Source organism: Rissa tridactyla, chromosome 8, assembly GCF_028500815.1.
Source record: "Rissa tridactyla isolate bRisTri1 chromosome 8, bRisTri1.patW.cur.20221130, whole genome shotgun sequence".
NCBI lineage: Eukaryota > Metazoa > Chordata > Aves > Charadriiformes > Laridae > Rissa > Rissa tridactyla.
This window is the reverse complement of record NC_071473.1, coordinates 43,928,338-43,951,971: the sequence shown is the minus strand read 5'-3', so window position 1 is coordinate 43,951,971 and position 23,634 is coordinate 43,928,338. Positions and strand designations below refer to the sequence as shown.

The following is a 23,634-nucleotide window of genomic DNA, read 5'->3' as shown; positions in this document are numbered from 1 at the left end:
CCCTTTGGGTGACGCACCACTGGGGACGGGGTTGGGGGTGAGGGCGGAGGGTGGTGGGTTCGCGCCCCGCTCTCGGCAGATAGCGGCCGCCCCGGGCCCGGCGCTGCCGGTGCTGCCTCCCCTGCGGCAGCATCCGAACCCGCTCGGGGCCGACATACCTCCTTCCCCGCCGCGGGCGGAGAGCCCGCGGCAGGCGGGACTCGCTGCCGCGCCAGGAGGTGGCAGCACAGCCGTGCTGTGCCCGGGCTCGGCTGATGTCCCCGAGACCGGCCCTGGGTCACCCCCCCACACCAGGCCGGCCCGAGGGTCGCCCCGTGTGGGTGAGCAGGGGGCTGCAGGGCCTTCCAGGGTGCTCCCACCCCCGCTCCTCTTGCCCGAAGCGACAAGCCCGGGGGCAGCCCGTTCCCCCTGTTTGCTGGGCTCTGCCTGGGCCAGGGACAGTGGGGCCGCGGGGCGGGCCAGGGCCAGGCCGCCCAGAGCCCTGCCTTCCCGAGGGTCTTGGGGCTGACCCCCGTTCCCCGCAGAGCTCATAAGGAGTTTCGCCGTCTCCTCGCCGCCCGGCAGCTGTCCCACCCTCGCTGCCAGCCCTGCTGGCCTCGCCAGCGGCCAGCTAGCCATGCCAGGTGGCCACTTGCCAGGCGGGCACTGCACCACGTGGCGTGTTCAGGCTGCCCGTCCCGGCTTCGTTTGACAAAGCGTCCGCTCCTCGCCTTCACGCTTGGCAAGAAAACCCTCTGGAAGCATCCCAGAGTCGCAGCGCTTACCTGAGGCCACAGGGCAGATGGGGCTGAAAGTTTTATTTAGAGGACTGTCCCGTTTCCTCTTCCCTGTCGGAGGAAAGAGAGGGCGGAATGGGGAAAGGGGAAGAAATAGCAATGTGGAGCCAGGAGGGACTTCAAGAAATCACCTTCCTGCTGTATCGAGGCAGGAGCAAGGCTGCCTGGCAGAGGTTTGCCCAAAGCAGAAGGTTTTGGCATGGGGCACCGAGATCCATGGGGATCTGCCAGTCACCTCAGATAGCCCAGGAGAGGGGGTGTCCCTGAGAGGACCTCCTGTGCAGCAGCCCCAAGGTGAGATGAACCCCGCTGTGCCAGGGTGGCTCCAGCCTGTGCTGGAGTTGCCACCGTTCCCATCCTGCTGGCCATCCCTTTCCACGGGGACCTCACCACCACAGCAGGGCCCAGCAAGTGACAGGGTGCCCCAATGAGAACTGGTGACACCCCCAGAGTGTCATCTGTTGTCCCTGCTAATCAGTTAAGCCCTTTTCTGCCCCTTCCCACGCTGCCAGGGATGGCTTTTACCATCTTGGCCCTTCCTCCCACTAGGACAGAGCTGATCCCAAGGTTTCTCCTGTCCTGCTCATTTGCTCTCAGCTTTGCCATGTCCACCGCAGTCCTCCCCCCATCAGCGTGTCTGGCCATTCCTAATCATTTCTAGCACCTTTCCGTGTTCTTTTGCCACAGCTGGCCTGGAGGTGGGGTCCATGCTCCCCCAAGATGGGTCTGCAGAGGGAGACAGGGCTTTCCCAGCGCTGCCACCTTCTGCCTTTGCTGCCTCACCCTGCTCTGCCTGCGCACTGGTGCTCCAGGGAGAACTTTGTAAGACCAAAGAAAGAGGATCTCTCTTTTTGCCCCTCACTGGCGGGTCGTTCACAGTCTAATGATGTTGTTAAACAGCACTTACAGAAAAGGCAACCAGTACGGAAATAAAATCCAGAGACAGGTGGCCATTCAGTGTCACATTTTGATTACATCCCCCACTTTTAGGCCTGACCTGCTCAAGCCGAACTTCCAGCCGTATTCCAGCCGGACTTAGCCCAGGCTCTGCCCCAGTACACGATGACAACTCACTCCTTCTCAACAAACTAAGCCCACAACACATTTTGAGCTACCCTCCCCAGGGCAGCAGCTTTTTAACCCCACGCAAGGTGGAGATTGTGGGCAGCTGGGTTGTGTTATTCACAGCCCGCCTCCCCCGCACCCTGTGAGTGGGGGTGTCACTGCGGGGCTGCATCCCACCAGCAGCCGTATGGACCTGCAGGCAAAACACATTAGCTGAGTGCTTCTGCTAACCTGATCAGCAGCAGAACAATTAGCACTGCCTTCAAAGGAAACCCAGAAATGTTGTTTCTGGGCAGCAACCGCTGCACCCCAGAGCTTGTACAGCCTTCAAAGAGCAAAGGGACACAGCTGGAGACCTTTGTCGGCCCACACACACCTGGTCCATCCTTGAGAGTCCTTCTCGGGGACACGTGCCCAGGTCTGTCACCTCCCCAGAGCACCAGGGTTCTGCCCTGACAGGGCACAGGGAGAGCCCAGGGGATGCAGCGGGTTGGGGAAGGCCGGCAATGGCAGGGAGCCCAGTGCTCCTGTGCCCCAAATCTTCGTCAGGGGGACAGCAAAAGCCAGCAGCACTGTCCTGTCACTGCAGCCCCATCACCCACCTCCTGCCATCCTGTGGGCACAGGGTGCCAAGCCTGGGTGACCCAGCAGCTGGGGGAGGGCTGTCCCCCTACATTTAGCCCTGGCAGAAAGGCAGCGCTGGCCCCCTCCTAGCCACAGCGCTGGCCCCCTCCCAGCCAGCTGCCTGCCCCCCAGGGTCCTGGGGGAAAGAAGGATGCTCCTCATGCCCTTTGCCCATGCCCTGGCTGCCAGGCATGGCCAAAGGTGGCCCTAGGCCAGAGGTGTGCGTGTCTCCAGCCTGGGGCTCAAGGTGTTGCGTGTCTCCCAGCCTGGCACCAGCAGAGGAGGACAAGTGCAAACACTGCGGCCAGTGGGCCGGGAGGAGGTTATCTGGGGCCCGGCAGTGGAAAAACTCTCGGTGTGTGACTAAGGCACGATAGCACCAGGTGTGGGTCCAGGCAGGGCAAGCGAGTCGGGGAGTTATCGCTTCCCCGTGGGTTCAGGTGCCTGAAGCCAAATGTTTCCTAAGGGTGCGGTGACAGCCACAACCCCGTTATCACGGCGCCTGGCCCACCCCAAGTGGCGGGGACGTGGGGGCAGGCTGCTGGACCTACCCCCCATGGCAGGGATGGGACACTTCCCACTGCCCCACTGAGAAGAAGGACACAAGCCCTGGGAGCATCCTTCAGCGGGGATGCTCTGTCCCTGGGGACCCAAGCTCCCACCTTGCCTTGCGGCAAGGCAAGGTCTGTGTCAGCCCCTCCAAGAACCCCCAAATTGTCCCTCCCACCCCAGAGCACCCAGGCTGCATCCCACCTACAACACCCGCATCCCTTCCCCAGCTCCATGCTGTCCCCATCGACCACAGCAACGCCAGGGTCGAGCCCTGGGCAAGGAGCCCTCCGAAACCTGCAACACCACCTTCTCCCCACAGCCCCGCACCCCTGAGCCACCTCTGTGGGACCTGGTGGCTGCAGCATGGGCTGACACAAGCTGGGTCAACCCCAGTCAACAGAAACCCACCCGAGCTGCTCTTTCACCTCGCCTCCAGCCATGAAACCCCCGGGGCCCTGCTCCTGATGGCAGGTGACTTCTGGGTGCCAGGCCACGCTGCGGCCATGACTCACTCCTCTGCCGGGAGGTGTTTCTCCATGCCTCGCTCCTTCCTTTCCCCTCTTGCCTCCCTGCTGCACCCCAAAGCCATAAGGTTGAGCTTTAAGGTTTGCAGGGGGGCTCAGGGTCCTGTGTCGTCCTCCACCGTGGCTCCCAGGGGGCTTCTTGCCAGAGGTGACCAGAAAGAACGGACAGGCTGGTGGGAGGAGACACGTCCCAGAGCAGGGTCTGCATGGCCCTGGTGTGGGCACGGTGGTGTGGACATCACAGCATTGCCCTGCCAGCCAACTTTCCATCTGCACCGTCCCTACAGCAGCCCAGTGTGTGATCCAGGACCCCAAGACCTGCCTCAGGCTGGGCCAGCCATGGACCCAGGGGTTGTACGTGGGTAAATCAGCACTTCAGGAGCCAGCATGGCTTCCCCGGAGCATGCTCCTCTCCTCCAGCACAGGACACACTGTTAGTGCCACATCTCCTGCAAAGCAGGGTCTCACCCGGTTGGCTGGCACATTTTGGGTCCCCGTGTGCCCCTGCCAGGCTGTGGCAAAGCACTTCCCAGCTGGCTGTGGGCACACAGACCGCAGGCAGGGATTGTGCCCCAGCCCTGCCTTCCTCAGCGCTCCGAGGGTGTTTTCTTGCTGCCCTCATCGCTTTGCAGGGCAGGTTTTGCTGGGGATGGGACCAGGCTCCCTCCTCCAACGGAAAGTGCATCTTGGCCCAGGCAATTGGAAGAGGGTGTTTTTTATTAACAACAAATTAACTGTAATTGTCATTTCCACTCCTTGCCCAGGCAAAGTTCCCAGCCATGCCGGTCTCTGCAACCGCTGTGCCCCATCGTGTGCCCAAAGAAAGGAGCGCCTCGCCCCGGGCCCAGGGGAGCAAACCTGGAGCGGCTCTGCCCGAGGAAGGAGCCAAAACGCCTTCCCCTGGCTCTCGCCTCCATGTAAGGCAGCGGCAGCAGAGCCGGACTTCGTTCCCGCCCTAGCGCAGTGATGATGAAAGGCGAGGAAGAACTGGTTTGTGCTCTGATCTCAGAGCCGAACCTCAAAACAGCCACGGACCGTCACTCCGGCTCCCAGGATGCTTAGGGAGGACAGGACAGCAGAGCCAGCCTTTCCAGTGGGACGGGATGGTTGGAGAAATTCATCGTTCCCCTGGAAATAAAAATAATAATCATAATAAAAACACAAAGCCAGAGATTACTTATACGCATACAAACACGCAGGCACGCACTCTCTCCCCATCTGGCTTTGCCAGCCTGACTCATCGCTAATTCAAACAGCCCACACCTTTCCCTCTCCCTCTCCCTCCATGTGACATTTTGAACAAGACTCTGGGGAAGAGGCAGCAGTTTTGCTCCGGCCACCCCACCAGCATCAGATCGTTGCCTTTGGGTAGCGAGGGTCCCAGGAGCAAGAACACCCCTGGTAGCCCATCACAGGTCACTCGTGTCCCAGCACAGTCACCCCCATGCAGGTACCTCTCAGAAAGTGGGGCAAGCGGAGGATGGAGGCGTTTTGGCTGTGGAAAGGACAAGTGATTGAGCCTGGTGGATCTGTGACACCTGTGGATGCAGTCCCATGATCCCATGCCAAGCTGCTGCCACCCTGCCTGGAGACACCCACGCTGTTGTACCTGCTCAGGGCAGACCCCAAGGCTGGGTGCTGGCTCCAGGACACTCAACATAACCCCAGGACACTTGTCACCCCTTGGGGAGGCATCAGTCCCACTTTGCCCTTCCTATCTCTTTTTCCAGTTTGACTCTCCATAGCTGCAAGCAGGAAACCAGGAAGGAGCGGGATCAGCCCTGCCCAGCCCCTGTTCGAAGCACAGCTACATCCCATTTCCGCTTGCGGGGCGAGAAACCCCAGGGCATCCCCCAGCCCTGGCCGGCCGCCTGGGGTTGCGGTGGCAAGCACGGGAGGAGGAAGCCACCACCACCCTGGGCCAGGGCACCGCACAGACAGTACAGCATGCTCCCTGCACTGCCAGCATGGCGTCAGGTCCGGACACGTCCCAGCCTTCAGAGGGATGCGTGCATCACAGGTAATCAGCCGTGGGAGGGAAGGATGGAGCCAGACCTGCTTGCTGAGCTTGGGACCTGCCAGCACGCTCGTGCTGAGTCACCACCTATTAACGCAGGGAAACCTCAGCACCTGAACCCCGCCAAGCTGCTGGGCCACCCCCAGGAGGACAGCAGAGACAGCACACAGGGCTGGGCAGCTGCCACCAACCTCCCGGTTGTGACCACAAGGCCGGTGCCACAGTGCTCCTGCTGCAGGGGACAGCGGGACGGAACCGCTCGGGAGGAATACGGGACCAGCGAGGCTCCCGGTACAGTTTCGGCTGCCATTCCCCTCGGCAGTGACTCACCGCAGGACCAGTCACGCCATCCCGGTGCCGCAATTGCCCCATCTGCAGATTAGGGAAACTGAGGCACGGGGAAGTGGGGTGACTCAAGAGCTGTTGCACAGGAGATGCTGCTCAGATGCCGAGGCTTGGGCGTTCCCCATCGATCCTCCGCAGCTAACTTAAGCAGAAATGAACATCGATGTAAATATTTACTGACAAGCCAGCCCAGCCTCACCCTCTCCTCTTAGAAGAAAGCTTTAAAGTAAACTCTCCTGGCTCTTTCATGTTTACATCTTGTTTATTTATTATACAGCAGATCACAATATTTCAACAGTTTGCATATAAAGAAAAGTAACATTTCGGAGTGCAAGAGACCTAACGTGCCCAAGCAGAGAAATGTTAATTAACAATATACACAGACGGGAACAGTGCACTTCCCAAAGCCGAGACTCATCTGTGTTCCCAGCTGGAAGAAAAAAATATATTAAAAAAACAGAAACATTATATATTACTGCTTTGTTTAATTTACAACTTGCTTTGCAGAAGCTGCACATAAAAAGACTCATTTTCTTTTGAGTTTTCTCTTTTTTTTTTTTCTTTTCCCTATATGAAAGTTTCAAGTATAGCAGAGACCTGGGCATTCATAGCTGGACTCACTGTCCTTTACACACTAAATTTAAAAAAGCAGCATGGGGAAGGCAGCTGCAGCAGTACCTGGTGTCATCCTGAGGGGAAGAACATGACAAATGAAAGCAGATGAGAGCCAGAAGAGCCATTTTAGGCTCCCAAGCAGAAAACTGTGGGAATGGCCAGGACGGGACTCCTGTCAGGGTCCCAAGCTGGCAACGGGAGCATCCCTGCTCCCTTTGCAAGGTGACACTGCACTGCCAACCCCTGCAAACCTTTATAGCCACGAGCCACAGTCAGGTCCCACCTTCGTCCCATCCAGCCTGGGCTTTTGGGTCAGGAAGTTTGTTCTGATGGCCACAACCGAGAAGACCAGCAATCCACTTCCCAGCACTGTGACCCACACACCCAGCGGGCGCAGGTTTCTGGCCAAAACCTGGCCGGAGTCTGCCACCAGAGTCCCTGGAGCCAAGGGGGTGCCAAGATCAGGGAAGGAGGAAGGTTTTTAAGCTGATGCCAAATACAAGCCAGGAGCTCTGGGGACAGATCCCTGCTGCACCAGCCCCGCCACTCATCGGGTGCCTGGCTGGGGGGGACCCTCCAGGTGTGGGGAACTGAGTGGTGTGCCTGGGCAGGGGCTGGAGACACTTCTTGCAGCTTTGTTCCCCATCTATACCCCAAAGCAGCCCTTCCCCACCACTCGGCTGGGCCCAGCTCTCACAGTAGGGGCAGGAGGAGAAAACTAGTTATCAGCTACAAGCGGAGAGGGCTGGGCGGCCAGGCTGCTCCCCAGTGCCATCCCCAGCCCGACGCTATTTACACCGTGACCTGGCTCCGGGGACACCAAGTCCAGCCACGGCCTGCCGCTCACATGTGCCTCTTCATGTGGAGGGCAAGGTGGTCAGAGCGGGAGAAAGCCCGCTCGCAGAGGTGGCACTGGAAGGGCCGGTGCCCCGTGTGCTTGCGGTAGTGGCGGGTCAGCTCATCGGAGCGGGCAAATTTCCAGCCACAGCCTTCCCAGGTGCAGTGGTAGGGCTTCTCACCTGCAGAGGAGAGGGGGTGTCAGTGGGCTTGAAGGTCCCCATCCTCCCTACGCCTTCACCCCTGCGCTCCCCTGCCCAGCACCCCCACCTTTTAAGGGGGATCCCTGCCCACTATCCTTCGGAGAAGGGAGCCCCACTGTGTACTCATCCCCCGCACACCTTTGCCTGACCCACCTTTCCTTTTGTCTCCCACCTTCCTGCCCCTCCCCACGTGCTCCACTCTCCCATGTGCCCTGCATGGGGCCCGTCCTGTGGGCACCCCTGCCCCATAGCAGCACCCCTCCATGTGCCCCTACCCCACTTCAAACTGTGGGTGTTCCCCCTGCCCGTCCCTGCTGTCCAGCCGCACCATGTGCCCTGTCCCAGCTCTGCCAGTGTCTCACCATACACTCCCAGTCTGTCTCCTCCCTCCATGTGCCCACAGCCCATTTGGGGGGGCCTCTCCACGTGCCCCCTGCTCCTGCCTCTTCAGGCATCCCTGGGCCCTAAGGCCAGTAAGGGGGGATGTGGCGGGGGTGGTCTCACTGTGTGCCTTGGCCCCCACGTGCCCCTGCCCGACACCACCATGGGGGTCTTTCTGAGCACTCCCGGGGACACCCCCGCTTGCACCCTGCCACACGCAGGATCCCTCTGCACAGCCCTGTGCCGGCTACGGGGTCTCTCTGGGTGCCCCCGCCCAGCCCCACCACGGGGACCCTCCGAGCGCCCCGGGACTGACCGCGGGGGTCTTCTCCGCCACCTCCCCCGGAGCCCCTCCACACCCCCGGGAACGGCGGGCTCGCGTGTCTCACTGTGCGCCCCGGTGCCCCGACCCGGGACCCCATCCGCACGCCCCCCGCGTGTCTGCCCCCCACACACACACACACCCGGCGCGCCCTTACCCGTGTGGGTCCGCATGTGCGCCTTGAGGTGGGAGCTCTTGGTGTAGGTCTTGCCGCAGCCCGGGTATTCACAGTTGTGCGTGGCCGTTCGCTTACGCGCCCACGAACGGCGGCCGCGCTTGGGCTTGCAGTCCTCGGGGGGGGCCCCGGCCGGGAAGTACTCCAGCACCGGGGAGTTGGGCGGCGTGACCAGCAGCCCCGGCAACCCCGCCGGGCCCGGCCCCGGCCCCTTCAGGGGCTCCCTGAAAACACTGAAGTGTCCATGAAACTGCGGCGGTGGCTGGGGGGCGAAGTGGGGCGCGTAGCGGTGCGGGGCCACGGCGTAATGGGGCGGCAGGTCGGCCAGGAGGTGGGGGTCGGCGCCGGGCAGCGGCTCCTCGGGGGGACCCAGGCGGCCGTGGGCGAAGCCCGGGTAGGGCAGCGGCGGCCCCGGCACCGGTCCCGGCCCGGGACCCGGCGCCACGCGTGGCTTATGCTCGCCACCGCCCGGCCCCAGGTACTCGGCGGCGGGCAACCCCAGCATGCAGGCGCGCTCCTCCGGTTGCTCCTTCTTGATGCGGGGCCCAAAGGGCTGCGCGGGGTCCAGGGGCAGCGGGCGGGCCAGGTGGAGGGGCGGGTGGTGATGGGGATGATGGTGGGGGGGTCCGCCGGGCACCCGCAGCTCCGTGTACTCCCTCCGTTGCAGGTCGCAGTGGCCGGGCAGATCCGGGGTGAGCAGCTCGGCCACATAGCTGTGGCCCTGGCCCTCGGGGTAAGGCGCCGGGAACTTGCCCGGGGTTGGGTAGGAGCCGTCGCTGTCGTAGGTGGTGCCGCAGCTCTCGGGGGTCTCGGGCAGTGGGTAGTTGGGGCCGGGGCCGGGCGGCCCCTGCCCGCCGCTGCTGGTGTGCGCCAGGATGAAGTCCAAGTCCACGAACTTGCCCAAGTCGTCCTCCTCCCGCTTGACGGCGGCGGCAGCGGCGCCGTCCTGCTGCAGCATCCTCTGCGGGAAAGAGGGGCGTCAGGACCGGCGGGGCGACGGCTGCGGCGGCGCCCGCCGCCCGGGCACCGCGATCCGCGCCTCCCGCTCGGGGCGGCGGCTCCCCCCAACCCGTCCGACGGGTCGGCACCGCTCCGGCTGCGCCGCCCCCGGGGCGCCCTCCGATGGCGGCAGGGGGTCCGCCCCCACCAGCCGGGCCGAGCCCCATCCCGGGACGCTCTGCCCCGTACCCCCCAGACCCCCTCCCCTTGCCGCCCCCACCCCGGTGCTTACATGGAGCATGTCGGCGGGCCGCTCCTCCAGCGGCAACAGGTTGGCGAAAGTGGAGATGGAGGGCAGGGTGCTGTCGTCCACGGCCGCCGCCATGGCGGGCCGGGCCGTGGGGGGAACCGGGGCGGGCTCGGGGGAGCGCGGTGCGCGGAGCCCGGCACCGCTCCGCTCCCCGCGGCGGCGGCAGCCCTGCTCTGCGCCGCCCCGCGCCCCTAAGCTGTTAACAGCATGGCTGCGCCCCGATTGGCCCGGCCTGCATTGATATCCACCGCCGCCGCCTCCCATTGGCTGGCCTCCCCTCCGAGACACGCCCCTCTCGCGTCGGGCTGCCCCGGCTGGCGGGGGCCGTCGGCCGCCCCTGCCCCGACGGCCCGGCCGGGGCAGCGTGGCGGGGGCTCCCAGCGTTCCCCCCGCACGCTGCCAGCCCGGGTCCACGGCGGGAGACCCTGCCGCCCCTGCTGGTGTGGATCGCCGAAGCCCGGGGTCCCTCCTGCCCGTCCCCAAGACGTAAGGTTGGCAGTGGTGCCCTATCACCTCTCCCCACACTGCGAGTGGGGAGGAAGTGTGTAGGGGGTTGTAGATCGCAGAGCCAGGGGTCCCCTGGCACCCTGCCACGAGTCGGGCAGAGTCAATGGCCGTGTCTCACGCCAGCGTGCGTGGACGCGAGTGGGAAGGTCTGGTGTGGGGTTACAGCTGAGAGCACACTGGCCAGTGAGCCAGGCACAGTGCCTGCCATGGGGGACATCGAGCCCATCAGCGAGCAAATGTGCCGTCGCAATGGGTGCTTGTGCCAGCCAGGGAGCTGGGCCGGGGTGGCTGAGCCCCGCTGCCCCCACACCACTCGCTTCATGTAACAGCGCCTGTGAGGCCATGTCCCCCCGCACCAGCGCTGTCAGTGAGGCAATCAGCAGCCCAGAGCGCAGCAGCTCCCATCTGGTCGGGCGCAGAGTGCGTGTGTGAGTCGAGATAACTGCCCGGGCAGACCCTGCTGGGGGGCTGGCACTTGCCTGCATCGCCTCATCTTGCCCCACAGCCCCTGCGGGACGTTTGTCTGCCCTGCCTTGGGACCTGCGCCACAGCCGAGTCTCTGACTGCTCTGCCATGGGGGGCATGGGACTGGCTGGCTGACCCTGCCTGTCCCACGGAGCCACCGGGAAAGTGCTGTCCGCCCGGGGGCTTCCCATGGGGATTGGGATGTGAGGGGATTTGGATGTCCCACCTCGTAGGAGACACCTAGGTACCCTGCTCCGTGCTAGCGTGTCAGGACATGGCATGGAGACCCAGGGCCTCTGGGCAGGCCTCCCCGGGGGCTCTCTGCCACCCTGTCCGGCTCGTAGCGAGACCTTCTCCACTTGGCCCCTGTCCAGCCAGTACCAGGAATGGCCCTGCTGCTGTTGCACTTGTCAAGAAGCAATGGTCCTTATCTCTCGGAGCCTGTCTCCCTGCTTTCTGGGGCTTTCCATCCCCAGATACCTTTCTAAGAACTGGGGCTGCTGCCTGCGCTATTCAGAAGAGAGGAGTCAATTTAAAAAAAAACAAATATAAACACCAAAGGTGAGGTGCGCGCACACACACGCACACGCTGCTTCTGGATCCAAAGCTACTCTACCAGTTGCTTTCATCACCGTGCTTTAATTATAAGGGTGGAGCAGTGCAATAAATTATTTCAGTAATCCAGTGGAACAACAACGATTCAAATCTTCCCCCTTTTACCAGGAATCCCTGCCCTGGTTTTCAGAGCACACACTGGGTCGCTGGCTGGGCCCCGCGTGCCTGGCTGCCGGCGAGGGAGCGGGTTTATTAATGCCACCCAGTGGGTCGAAACACACGGGCTGCAAAGTCCTTCTTCGGAAAAAGTCACCTCCTAAGTGTCAAAGAAGCATGTGGGCATCACTCGAAATCCCTTTTAGCCTGGCCCCCAGAGTAGCTTATTTAAGTCACCGGTTAAGCCTATTATTTGTTTCTTGGCCAAATAATAATTAATAACAAGGCAGTTTCTGCCCCGAACTTTTATAGATAAGTGAGAGCAGATGCCACAGGAGACAAGCACTAATTCCACTTGGTTTTCCCCTTTTCCAGGCAGTTTTGGCGTCTGCACCCGTGCAGCGCTGGCTTATTTTAAGAGAGGCGTCGCCAGCAGATCAGGTTCATTTTTACAGCCAATATCTCTTGCAAATGTGGGATATTCCCCAGGAAACTCTTATTACTGATGCTATGGTGGGAGGGCCAGCACGGAGGGGAGCGGCACCACACCAGGCACTGCACCAACGCAAGCGCTGCCAGCGCTGACTGTGCAGGGAGCCGGGGAGGGCGGCATGGGAGGGATTTGCCTGCTGTGAGCTGCGGGGCGGGCACGGGGGTCCCCGCCACAGCCCTGATGGTCCTTCGGCCATGGGAGCCTCCTCCAAGCCAAGAGGGAGGCGAGCGGGAGCAGCCGGAGCGCACACAGCCCGCTGTTGACAGAAGCCCATTTAGGAAACGTGGATTATCTCCCGCGCCACTACAGCAGGCTGTAAAGTCGCTGGCATCCCAGGAGATCAAACGGCGGCCCGGCGGGAGAGCAAACAGGGTGGGAAGGGCTGCCTGCTCAGGCGATGGCCAAAAAGGAAAGGGTTAATGGTTATCCCTGTTCTTGGCACATCTGGCAGTGGAGGAGCAGGAGAATGCTGGAGGAGCGACGGATTCCCAGCATGGTTTGTCAGAGGTGGCTGCATCAAGCCAGGAGCATCGGCAGCCCTACCAGCACTGCCACATGCCGTGGCACCCTCCCCACGGCACACAGCACACCGGAGGCAGCAGAGGGGCGATGCCCCTGGCACTGCTGGAGATGGCATCAGTGCCCAGATTGCTCAGCAGGACCCCCAGTAGACCAGGGGTGTCCCCTGCCCCACAAAGCACTGGGGACTGAAAAACACCCGCGCTGTGTCCCCCCCATGCTCTGTCAGGTGGAACTGGGTGCCTGGAGTGAATGTGGGGACTTGCCTTCGGGGCATCTCTGTGCTCCCTCTCTGACAGGAGCCATGGAGTCCCTCCAACATGGGCCATGGTGTCACAGCCCAGAGAGCTTCTACTTTGGTGGGAGGCAAAACTCGAGCCCCAAAAGCTTTGCAGGGGACCCCGTGGGAAGGTGCAGTGGGGACCCATGCAGCAGGACACCCTGGGCTGCTGTGACGCTCCAGGGTTACGTCCCTGAGAGCAGAAAGTGGATCTGTCTGGGTTTTACTCTCTGCCCTCCCCTCTGCACAGGGCTGGCCCACCTGGAAAAGGGTCCAGGACCCCCCAGACCTGCCCACACTCCCCTGAGACCCCTTCCCCTCCTGAAAAGAAAAGAGGAACCGAAAATGAAATTAAAGCATAATTCAATCCGGAGCAGGTCCAGAGTAAAGTCATCTGCTCTTATCGTGTGCTGGCAGGCTCTTCCCGCTCTGCGACAAACACAATGTTATCAGGGCACAGAGGGCAGATTCGTTTGCACCGGCCGAGCGAGCTGCTGTGTCCGCCCTGCCTGCCCCGGGCCTGGGGAGCACTGGGATGCACAGCCAAGGACCGGGGCTGCTGGGGGCTGGGGGAGGCAGGCAGCACCCCGCCAGCACCAGCAGGGAGCCCGGCTCTGGGATGGGGTGCTTTGTCTGGGGGCCACATCCAGGCTCTCCACGCAGCTCTCCGGCCAGGAGAGCCAGGTCAGGTCCCTCATGGTGAATGTCACTGTGGAGTAAATGCTGCAGAGCTCCCCTTGGGTCACTGTATAATCCTCACTGTAGGCAGCTGCTGGAGACCAAGCCCTGCCTGGACAGGGCTGCGGAGGGACAGGGCTCAGGGGTGACGTCTTTGCCTATGGGAACATACATGGCCCCGTCTCCCATGGGTGCTGCCCAGCTGCCTGCCCAGGGATGCTGCTGAGCCGGCAGAGCCGGGCACCCCAAGCCCCGGTGCGGCGGCATGGTGGCACCCCCCAGACCCCGCACACGCTCCCAACCCCAGTGCGACGCCTGGGCCGCATCCTGCTTTGATCTCTGCCTGCTGCCTGGCTGTGCCCCGGCGGCTGCAGGGCCAGCACAGCCCTCTCCGTCCTTCTTTATATACCCCTGTTATTTTTAACTCTGCCTACGCAAATCCCGAATCCGGAATGAGCAGCGGCCGGGGGCCAAGGGGAAATGGACATGGTGCAAATTTCCTGCCCTTTTTACCTCTCTTCCTCTATAACATACAGCAACGTTTTTCCTCCACTGCTTAACTTTCACTGGTACAGGAAAGCTGAAAGCACCAGGCTCTGCACAGAGCCACAGGGTCCAGCACTGCAAGGGACGGGGTATCCCCCTGCTCAGAGGGGACATCGCACCTGCTGCGGTGCTGAGAGGTGTCCCAATCCATAAACATATGCCGCAGCCTTCATCAGCAGTGCGACGTGCTCGAGGCGTCCGGCCAGTCCTCGCAGCAGCGGTCTCACGTGTGAACGCGTGCGCTCACGTGCCAGCCAAGGGCCACATCCTGCCCCCTGTCCTGGTGAGCCCCCCGCCCGGCATCAGCCACTGCAGCCAGGTCTGGACCGCGGCCGTGGGAGCCGTTTGCTTTGTCTGCCACCTGGAACAGTGTTGGAGAAGACCTGTGCCACCCCAGAAGCACCAGATGTAAAAGGAGGAATAGCTGTTTTCTGCTTCCAGGTGACCAACAGGGAAGGTTGGGAGGAGTGCGGGATATTTTCCCCCAACCTCTCTGGTTTAATCTTTAAAAACAAAAAGCCCCAACACGCAGTGCCAGCAGGCTGCACGGGAAGTTTTGCAGTGGGCATCATGGTACGGCTGCACAGCGCAGGGGATGTGCACATTAGAGCCCTTCTCTTGTGCCTTGGGGATTAATACCTGTGCATCACAGACGAGCAATTCGACTACAAAAGTTTCGAATAGTACGGGCAAAAATCTCCGCCACTCTTTTCCAAGCAGCCTCCATCCCTCCTCCCTAGCAGTACTCAAAGGTATTCAGCCTCCAATGAATCCGGACTCTCATCTGGTGGGGAAAACCTCCTTTGCCTGTGCACAGAGGCAGAGAAAGTGCGGGCATCGAGGCTAGCACTGGTCAGCCCTGCTCCGCACAGCTCCACACCATTTCCCAGCCCGCAGAAAGCCCATCTGACCCTGGAGGCTGAGCACTGGTGTGGCTGCGGTACACAGGGCACTGCTGGCCCGGCCGGGGAACAAGTTTCTGATGGGAGCTGTGGCGTGGGGCTGAGCGAACGGGCTGCGCCATGAGTCACTGGCACCCTTGGGGACACAGCTGTGGTGTGAGGCAGTGGGAGACAGCCCAGGGGACAGCAGGACAAGCAGGGAGCCAGGGAGCCATCCTGCTCTGCGTGGAAGCCGTTTTCCAGGACATCTGATTTTGTTAGTCCTCCCATGCAGCTATCTGCCCGCAGCCACCTCAGCGGTGTAAATCACACACCGTAGAACGTTGCACAGAAAAGCCGCCCCGCCACCCTCCTGGGACACGCGCTGCACCGAGGCCACCCACTCTGGCATAGGACGCCGGCTAGCCAGCCACGGGCAGATGCCACGGAGCAGTTAGATGCACACAGCCCACAAAAGCGCATCCTCCCGCCTGCGACACGCGCGGCGATGTCTGGCAGGAGCAGCGGCTGCCCCATGTTGGGAGCAAACCCGACGTTACATAAAGCTGCTTCATTCTGCTCCAGGAAGTGGCATTTAATTACCCAGCCTCTCTGGTAGTAAATAGGTTTGCAACACATTACAAAAGGCTGGTTTTGTTGTTTTGTTTTTTTTTTTCCCCTAACCCTGCTCATGCGCTGCCGCCGGTGAGCTCATCCCCTGGGAATACCGGCTCCAAAATAGATTCGCTCCCTTGTTGGAAATAATCAAATGGGAATCCAAGCTGGCTGAGCCCAAGCCCAATTCCTCCCTTTGTTCTGGGGCTCTGGCAGTGAAGGGGTTCGGATCGGGGCGACAGGAACTCGCCTTCTCTTTAATTGACCTCCGATGATGAAACAATCAACCAAACAATTTAGAAATGTGCATCCAGTGAGATCATCGGGAAAACTTCTCCGGGAAGGAGTCTGGTGAAAGGAAGGTGGTAGTAATCCACCTGCTCCAACCGCTTCGGCAGGCTTCGCTGCGTGGCACAGCATGGCATGGCACGGCACGGCACGGCCACCCAGCGCCCCTTGGGCCATGTTGCTGTGGCTTCATGCCAGCAGCCGCCTCACTGGGGCCAACACCGGGGAAGGGGGCAGCAGGACCTGCCCCAGTGGTGTGAGCTGAGCAGGGACAGGCGGTAAACGGCACTGCTTCCCATCCACTATGGTGCCAGCACCACTGGCAGGGTCACGACGTCACCAAGCCCATCCCAGATGCCCCCCCAGTCCCAAAGGCAGGGGGGTGACCGCAGTCACCTGTTCCCGTGGGATACCCTTCCTCCTCATTTCCACCCTCAGCCCATCCTTAGCTGCTGGGTGCCCATTTATACCATACCAGCGCCAAGTGGCATCATTGCCCGAGTACGTCCCCGGCCACCCCAGCCCCACTGCGAGTGCTGCCATTCTGATGGGCATTTCTAGGACAGGACCCGCTATTCCAGAGTGCTGGCGGAGAGAGAACCCTCCTGTCCTCACGAGGGCTGCCTCCATGGGGATTTCCATCCCTGGCACCCTTTCCCCATCTTTTCGCAGCCCGGCAGGAGGGCAGCCACCCGGGAAGGGCTGGCACATCTCCCCACTCCCGGCTGTGCCGGCAGGGCTGCCCCGGCTTCCCCAGCCTGGGTGAGAGCAGGCTCCGGCTTGGCATGCGGCAGGGGCTAATTTTGGCCCAAAGGGTTTCCCTTCAGCGGGCTCTGCCGCCAGCGTGGTTTTGAAGACAATCTTAGCCGGAGTCTTCCTTCCTCGGCTGCCAGCGACCCGGAGCCGGGCTGCTGTGTTTGTGTTGTGTGTGCATGTGTGTGTGTATCTCCAAACCGCAACAAATATTTCATATTCGTTTTCTTTCTTTCCTTTTTCTTTTTTTTTTTTTTCCCCCCTCCAAGCCCTTGGCTGTGGTATTTAAATAGTAGGTGTGGTCCCGGCGCTGCGTGCCAAAACCAACACTGGCTCCGGAGCAGATAATCCTGCGATGAAACGCAGCAGCGAAACCACGCCGAGCTGCGAGGAGAGCCGTGCCGGGATGGGCAGTGTTGCCGGGTACGGCCACGGCACAGCCCCATAGGCAGGCGGCAAGCGGGCACAGCGGCCGCATGGCTCCCTGGCCCCTGACACGAAGCCTTGGCCACAGGGAGGAGGTGGCGGAGGGAGCATGGCCGGCTGCAAGGCCACACACTCGCTGCTTGCTGCGTGCAGCCAGGAGCCGTTTGGGATGAACCTGGATGGTCTTGAGGTTGTTTTTTTTCATATATCAAGACAAGACATTTTGCTTAATTGTCTATTTCTCCATGCTATAAACAATCGAGGATTTTTTTATTAAAAATGCCACTTTTCTCCCTAAAAAAAGTAGAGTGTGAGCAAGTGGGAGGAGAAGTCCCTCTGGTGTTTTAAGAGCAGCTCGCAAAGAAACTTTCTTACGCCCTGGTGTTTTTCTCATCCAAGCTGAAAGCCCTGAAATATGGTGAACGTCATGTATTTCAGCATGAGTCACTCGGAGAGAACCGGCTGCTTCACCTACCCTGGCGGTGCTGGCGGTGCCGGCGGTGCCGTTGTGCACCGGATAGGAACAGTGGGGATGGAGGGGACCTCTGGATGCTCCAAGGATGGACAGAACCAAACCCAGACAGGCAGGAGAGGGATGAAGGGAGATCGCTGCAGACCCATAGCCTGAATCCTGCCCTCCCGTACGCTGGGGCTGCAGCCATTTCTGGGGATGAAGAGGGGTTGCCTCAGAGCATCCATCAAGATTTGAAGCTTTGTGGCACGAGCATAATCTCCAGGAAGCTCACAAACTCTTCTGCAGGTGTGTGGCACTGATGCTGCCACAGCCAGTCCAGTGGGAGCCACGGAACCCCAGCTCCAGCAGAGCTTGTGCCTGGCTGACGATGTCCCCAAGGGCAGCACCCGCATCCAAAAAGACGGAGGAAGAGCCTTATCGCAGCCTTTGATCCCCACGCATCCCGTGGGGCTGGCAGGGCAGCAGGTTCCTGGGAGGGCAGGCTCTCATAAGGTTTTGCTTCCAAGGGGGCCCAGTTGCCATTCGCAAGCGGAGGGATAGCAAGGCAGTCCCCTGCGGGAGGGATTAGGAGGAAGCCTGGGCTTTCCCAATCCCGGCACGCACACTCACACTCCGCTCTTTTCCACACTCCCTGGGTGGTCCTGATGTAGCAACCTCCCTTTGCTCCTGCCATAAACCGGCACCCTGCGGGAAGCTGGCAGAAGGGGTACTGCCATCCCCCCCCAGAGACCACTGCCCTGGGGTGAAGGGATCCCTGGGACCCCTAGCTGCTGGGGGCAATGCCGGGAAATAGGGATGCTCCTCTCCACCTGCTCCAGGGCACCATGCTGCCAGGGCTGAGCCCAGCAGCCTGCCTGGAGGATGCCTGGGGAGAAGTGTCCCCTGGCCAGCCAGTGCCCAGGGGTGGCTGCAGGCTGTTTGTCCCCGAGCTGGGCTGGTGCACAGCCACGGCAGAGCGTGCGGCAGGAGCAGGCAGTGTATCCCTCCCTGCCTCCCGGCCCCGCAGCGGCTGCAGCGCTGGAGCGGAGCCGGCCAGGAGTGCAGCACTTCGCCAGCAGCACAAGGTGCACAGCGGGGCGAGGATCCACCCAGCCCGTGGCAGAGTAGGAGGGTCCTTGGCAGACAAGGTGCTATTTTAAAATCCACAGCCGAGCCGGCTCCCTGCCCGACCTCGGCGCGTGTTCGGGCTACAGGCAAACAGCCCCGAGCCCAAACTCAACCTCTAGCAGCCTCCATTTTCCCTGGCTCCATCTTCCCCACTGCGCCTGGGTCCTGTTCCACTGATACCTCCCACGTGCCGGCGAGGGGCTCGGCGCAGCCATGGAGTCCTATGGCTCCCTGAGGACCGCGCAGCCCCACTGGCTCGTGTCCCAACGCGGAAAGGAAAATAAGGTTCGGATGTCACCTCCCCAGTCAGGAGAGGAAAAATCTTTCCAACAAAACACGCTTTTAATTCCTCACCAAGCATAGTCAGCGTTGGAGTCCCCAGCTCCCCAGATTCCTGGCCAAACAAGGAATTTTCCACCTACATCAAAGCAAAGCAACGCGTTTTTGCAGGGACGGACATGAAGGCCATGCCCTGTGCACCTGCCCATCAACCTCCTTGTTTTGGAAAGTGGTGGTGACCATGAGCGAGTGACCACACAGGACCCTGAGGTCCCCTGCCCTCCTCCATGCCAGTCCAGCCCCTCCTGCTTCCCTAGCACCCTATGCACTGTGGGATGAAGGGGACCACAGGGGACTTTCCAGGGGCTGATGGCCCTAAAGCCGTCTCCCCTCCCAGAGATATGGGGTGAATGAGACCTGACTGAACTCGTGGCACATGGGAAGGCGAGGAAGCTGCTGAAGGGGATGTCCATGGCACAGCCATACCCCTGCCACGAGGAGGGCAGAGTCTTGGGGGGGGAAGAGGGGATCTTAGAAGGGCTGGGGGCTGCAAGACCACCCTGGCCCCACCGCTGTCCTTCACGCATGGCCCCACATTCCTCCTGCTCTGGGGCTGAGGCTGCTGGAGGGCAAGGCAAGTTTCTGTGGGACTACAGTTGGGCTCTGTGGGGCTGTGGAGCTCTCCATGGAGCTGGGGGGCTCTGTGGGGCTGTTGTTTGGGCTGCCCCCGGGGCAGTGAGCAAGGGACCGTGCAGGGAGGAGCCCAGCCCCACATCCCAGACACTCCTCATGCCAAGCCTTCTGTGGACCCTGCCTCTCGCAGGCTTGCAGACCAGGTAGGGGGGGGTAAAGAGATGTGGGGTGGTGGGCAGCCCCCGACCACCACCCTGCCTGAGGGAGAGCCCACAGCAGCTTTGGGGACAGGTGTGGGGGGGCACAAGGTGCCCCGGGGGCAGTAGAGCAGCACGGGGATGGTGCCGAGAGGAGGAGGAGGAAAGCCTTCCTTGCTGCCCCGGGGGGCTGACACATGCCAGCAGGGACGGTGGCCCAGCCTCGCTCCAAGTGCTTGGATGGATTCAGGGAGCCGGGATGCTCCTAAAGTGGCTCAAATCCGGGGTTGACCCAGTGAGTCTGCTCCAGCTCATCTGGTGCAAACGGGGCCAGGCATAGGGATTCGGGGCATGCCGGGGTTCGGGGGACACCGGCGGGGGGGCTCCAGCCGTGCCTGGTCACCTCCCCCGGTCCACCTCTGCCCTGAGTGGGTGATCGCCTCCCCCAGCCCCTCTGGGTGAGGGTTTGGTGGATGCGCCTCCCCATTAGCCCAATCTGATGCACTTCAAAGCTGGGAGCAGAGCCCAGCTCCAGGCTCTGGGGCAGGAGCCACCTGCCCTGGGGACATTAGTGGCAGGCAGGGGGACATGCGGGCAGCCCCAGCTGGCAATGGGGATGGTGGGAGATTCCTCCGGGAATCTGCACTTCTCATAAAGGGGCTGGTTCCGGGAAGGCATTGAGGCTGCGACGCTCCGCACCTGAGGCATCAATGGGACCATTACGGGGCCACTCAAGCCGCCTGGGAACCTTTTTGTCTCCAGCCAGGTCTGCTTCCACTCGACGGTGATTTGGGGATTCTTCTGCCCTCCAAATCCACAATTGCAGGCTCATTTGCATCTAAAATGGGAGCTGGGCCTTTTAGCAGCTCATCTGCTCCTGATAGCCGGGGCTGGGTGCCTGCTCGGGCACTAAACCCGCTAATGCAATCAGCGGGGCCGGAGGCTTCTGCACATCAAAGGTCCCGGGCTCTCTTATAGCAGCCTCCGGGCCACAAACCTCCCCTCCGCCACCTTTCATCACTGCCGGGGTGGCTGTCACCCGGCCCGTGGGAGCCCCCGACTGCGGGGGAAACCCAAGGAACAGGGATAGAGAAGGGCCACCAGCCCTCCCTGGGTGTCAGGATGGGGACACTGCTGCGCCTTTGCCTGCATCCCTCTCTGGCACCCTGCTGCTGAGGTTTCCTTCCCCATAGGGCTACATGGGGGAGTCTTTGTCCCAATGCAGGTTGTGGCTGTGGACAGGACCAGGGGGCCCGTGAGGCCAGCATGGGGCAGGAGCACCCACAAACACCCTGACTCACGTGTAGGGTTATGAACAACATCCGAAGGGAAACTGGCTGGGGCAGCCCTGTCCCACATTCCCTGCTCCAGGGAGTGGCACCGTCCTCATCCTGCTGCGAGGTGTCCCTAGGGAAAGGACCAGCGGCCCCAGTGGCAAGTACCAGCAGGGAGAGCACCGCTCGGCATCCACCTAACGGGGTGCCGGGCGCTGGAGGCTGGGCTGGGTGGGACGGCCAGCACCCCAGGGTGGCCTGGCTGCGGATGCTGCATCCCCAGAGGCGAGCTTGCAGAGGGACCACCACCTCCTCCTCTTGGGAAAGTGCTTTCCTCCTTGCTCATCCTTTCTGCATCTCCCAGGCGCCCCCCGCGAGCACCTTCCCTGGGTGTGGGGAGGACACTGCCTCATGGCCCAAGGTGGCATCATGCTGCACCTGCAGGCAGGACAGACCTGAGCCATCTCCTCATCGAGAGGGCCGTTCTGGGTGCTCCCACACTGCGGGCTGGTGGCCCTACACCTCCTGCTTGGGAGAACCCCAGAGCCCCCTTGGGTCACTGTATAATCCTCACTGTAGGCAGCTGCTGGAGACCAAGCCCTGCCTGGACAAGCTCTCCTAAGTGTCTACCTACAGCGGTTGAGGGGTGCTCCTGGATGGACAAGGGGACATCTACGCAGTGGCACAGGGTTGCTGCCTGTGCTGCCTCGGCGTCGTCTGGGGCGCTGGCCAGTGGCTCCCGGCTGTCAGTCGCCTCTCATGGCAAACACAGCTGCTTCCCCATCCTTCTCCATACGCCGCTGGGGGTGGCAGCGTTGGTGCCAGCCACTGTTGCCATATGGCGCTGATGTGTACACAGCGCCTGGGTAGGCACAACGCGGCAGGAGCGCTTGCACCGGGGGGACCCAGCACGCCCCAGCCATCCGTACCTTTTTGCAAGGAGCAGGGTGGGGGACATCAGTTGTCTGTACAAGGCATGGAGCCCCACCACTGCCTGCCCCACGCCTGATCTAGCCTGCTGGAGATGGGGACCGGCTCCTGGCATGGCCGGGAGCCCCCTGTATGCTGGGGAAGGAACACCTGGGGCAGGGGAGCGGGTTTTGCCATGCCTGTTGGTTGCTCGGTGCTGCCCGCTGTGACTGGGGAGTGCAGTGGGATGCTGGGTGGCTCCGGCAGTCCCACCCCAGCAGGGAAAGCTGGCAGTGACTCACCACCCATGCCGGCCTTGCTTGCTGGGCGACTCCTCCCGCACCCAGTCCCTTGGCTCCCCCCAGCCCCTGCGCTCTCCCCGTGGCAGTGGCCACAGTCCCAGATCCTGCAGGGTGCTGGGAGCAGGGTGCTGGGAGGATGCTGGCTGGGATGGCTGCCACCCGCGGGGGGGCTTCCCCTGGGCCTGGGGATAGAGGGACCCCACACCCCCATGGCAAAGGCTGCACCAGTCCTGGAGCTGAGCAGCTGAGCACCCCTTGTCATCCTGCTCCTGTGCCCTGGCTTGGTGGTGCCAGACTCGGGATAGGGGATGGGAGAAAGTCATCCCCCTCTGCTTTTACCCCCCTTTCTCCCCTTCTGGGGGCAATTTGTATCCAGCCCCTCCTGCAGGGTCACTCTACCCCTTTCCTCCTGGCTGGTGCACAGGGTCAGGGAGAGAGGGAGCCCTTCTGGGGCTGTCCCTGTCCCCAGAGCAGCGCCTGGGGCTGTGCTGAGCCCTGAGCAGCCAACACCTCCTCTGGCTGCCCCGGGGCTCGCAGGGGTGTGCGTGTCCTGGAGGAAGGATGCAGGCAGCATGCGAACGCATCCAGGGAGGATGGAAAGTCACTTCGGGACGCATCCAGGTGGTCAGCCCCCATTTTGGGAAGGGGCCTCTGGGTCGAGGTGGCAGGGATGGATGTGGCAGCAGGCAGGAGGTGGGACGGGGAGATTTATGCCCAGGGTCTGACAGCAGGCAGGTTTGGGGCTGGCAGATCAGGGGCCGAGCCCTGCCTCCCCAGACATCCCGCACCAGTCCCATGGGCACCTGAGCTCCAGGGGACCTGCACCATCTCCCAGCCAGCACCCTCCGGCTGCAGGAGCACAGGTGATGGTTTGCATTTTTGGGGGTTTCCCTGCAGCCCTGCTCCATCCTGGGGGCTGGGTACGGTGAGGGGCAGAGCAAAGGGATCAAAGGGGCGGGGGAGAGGAGCATCTCGTGAGTTGTGGGTCATTATCTGTTATTAACATCTGTAATCTCCCGGAGAGCAAACTGAGATTTACAGCCTGTTATTAGGCTGTTACTCAACCTGTTGTGCAACAGTTCAATTTAAAAAAAAAACGAATGTGATTAATAGCCCGCTAATAAGGGGGAAATCTCTCCTATTTAATTCAAACAGCCTCTGCCTGGGCACTCCAGGAAGGTATGGGCTCTCAGCCCAGGTTCCCAGGCTGGCTGCGAGGCTGCTACTGGGATCCCCCCGGGAGCCCTCAAGCCACAGGACACCAGTGCTGGATGGGGACCCTGGGTGGCACCGTGTCCTGCTCCCCCCATCAGGGCTTTGGTATCCCAAAGACATCAATCAGGATGCAATCGCCACCTTCTCCCAGCACTGGCTCCATGCAAAGCGGGGTCCCAGCTGGTCCCTGGCTGTCCCCTGTGATCACCTTCTGGAAGAGGTGGAAACTCTGAGTCAGCTGCGGTTCTTATCCAAGCATCTCACCTTTTGTTTGACCGTGACTCGCACCTGACTCACTTTGACCCCACAGCTTCCTGCCCTCCCGCCTTTCACTGCCCGTGGTCCGCAGGGTGCCCTTTGCCCTTACACGTCCCTACCACAGCTACGGCTTCACCT

General features: G+C 61.7%; 1 protein-coding gene across 4 annotated transcripts; it reads right to left on the bottom strand.

The window, feature by feature from the left end:
* Window positions 1-4,251: 4,251 nt before the first annotated feature.
* LOC128914135 (Krueppel-like factor 2) lies at window positions 4,252-9,867 on the bottom strand. 4 transcript variants are annotated; one of them, XM_054212756.1, is made up of 4 exons: window positions 9,668-9,866; window positions 8,419-9,397; window positions 7,366-7,537; window positions 4,258-4,669 (listed from the first exon to the last, which is right to left on the bottom strand). In XM_054212756.1, the coding sequence occupies exons 1-4, from the start codon at window positions 9,758-9,760 to the stop codon at window positions 4,600-4,602; spliced, it is 1,314 nt and encodes a 437-aa protein (XP_054068731.1). In that variant the 5' UTR covers window positions 9,761-9,866; the 3' UTR covers window positions 4,258-4,599. The 4 variants fall into 4 exon arrangements, with proteins under 4 accessions (XP_054068734.1, XP_054068731.1, XP_054068733.1 ...); XM_054212758.1 differs by lacking the exon at window positions 4,258-4,669 and adding an exon at window positions 4,676-6,045; XM_054212759.1 differs by lacking the exon at window positions 7,366-7,537 and having other exon boundaries at window positions 4,252-4,669; window positions 9,668-9,867.
* Window positions 9,868-23,634: the final 13,767 nt, after the last annotated feature.

Excerpts from the sequence above, each read along its gene's own strand:
- LOC128914135 (XM_054212756.1), bottom strand. The coding sequence starts at position 9,760 with ATGGCGGCGGCCGTGGACGACAGCACCCTGCCCTCCATCTCCACTTTC. Across the intron at positions 9,398-9,667 it reads GGCCCGCCGACATGCTCCAT|AGGATGCTGCAGCAGGACGG; the intron begins GTAAGCACCGGG and ends TCTTTCCCGCAG. Across the intron at positions 4,670-7,365 it reads CTCCACATGAAGAGGCACAT|GGGAACGATGAATTTCTCCA; the intron begins GTGAGCGGCAGG and ends TTTTATTTCCAG.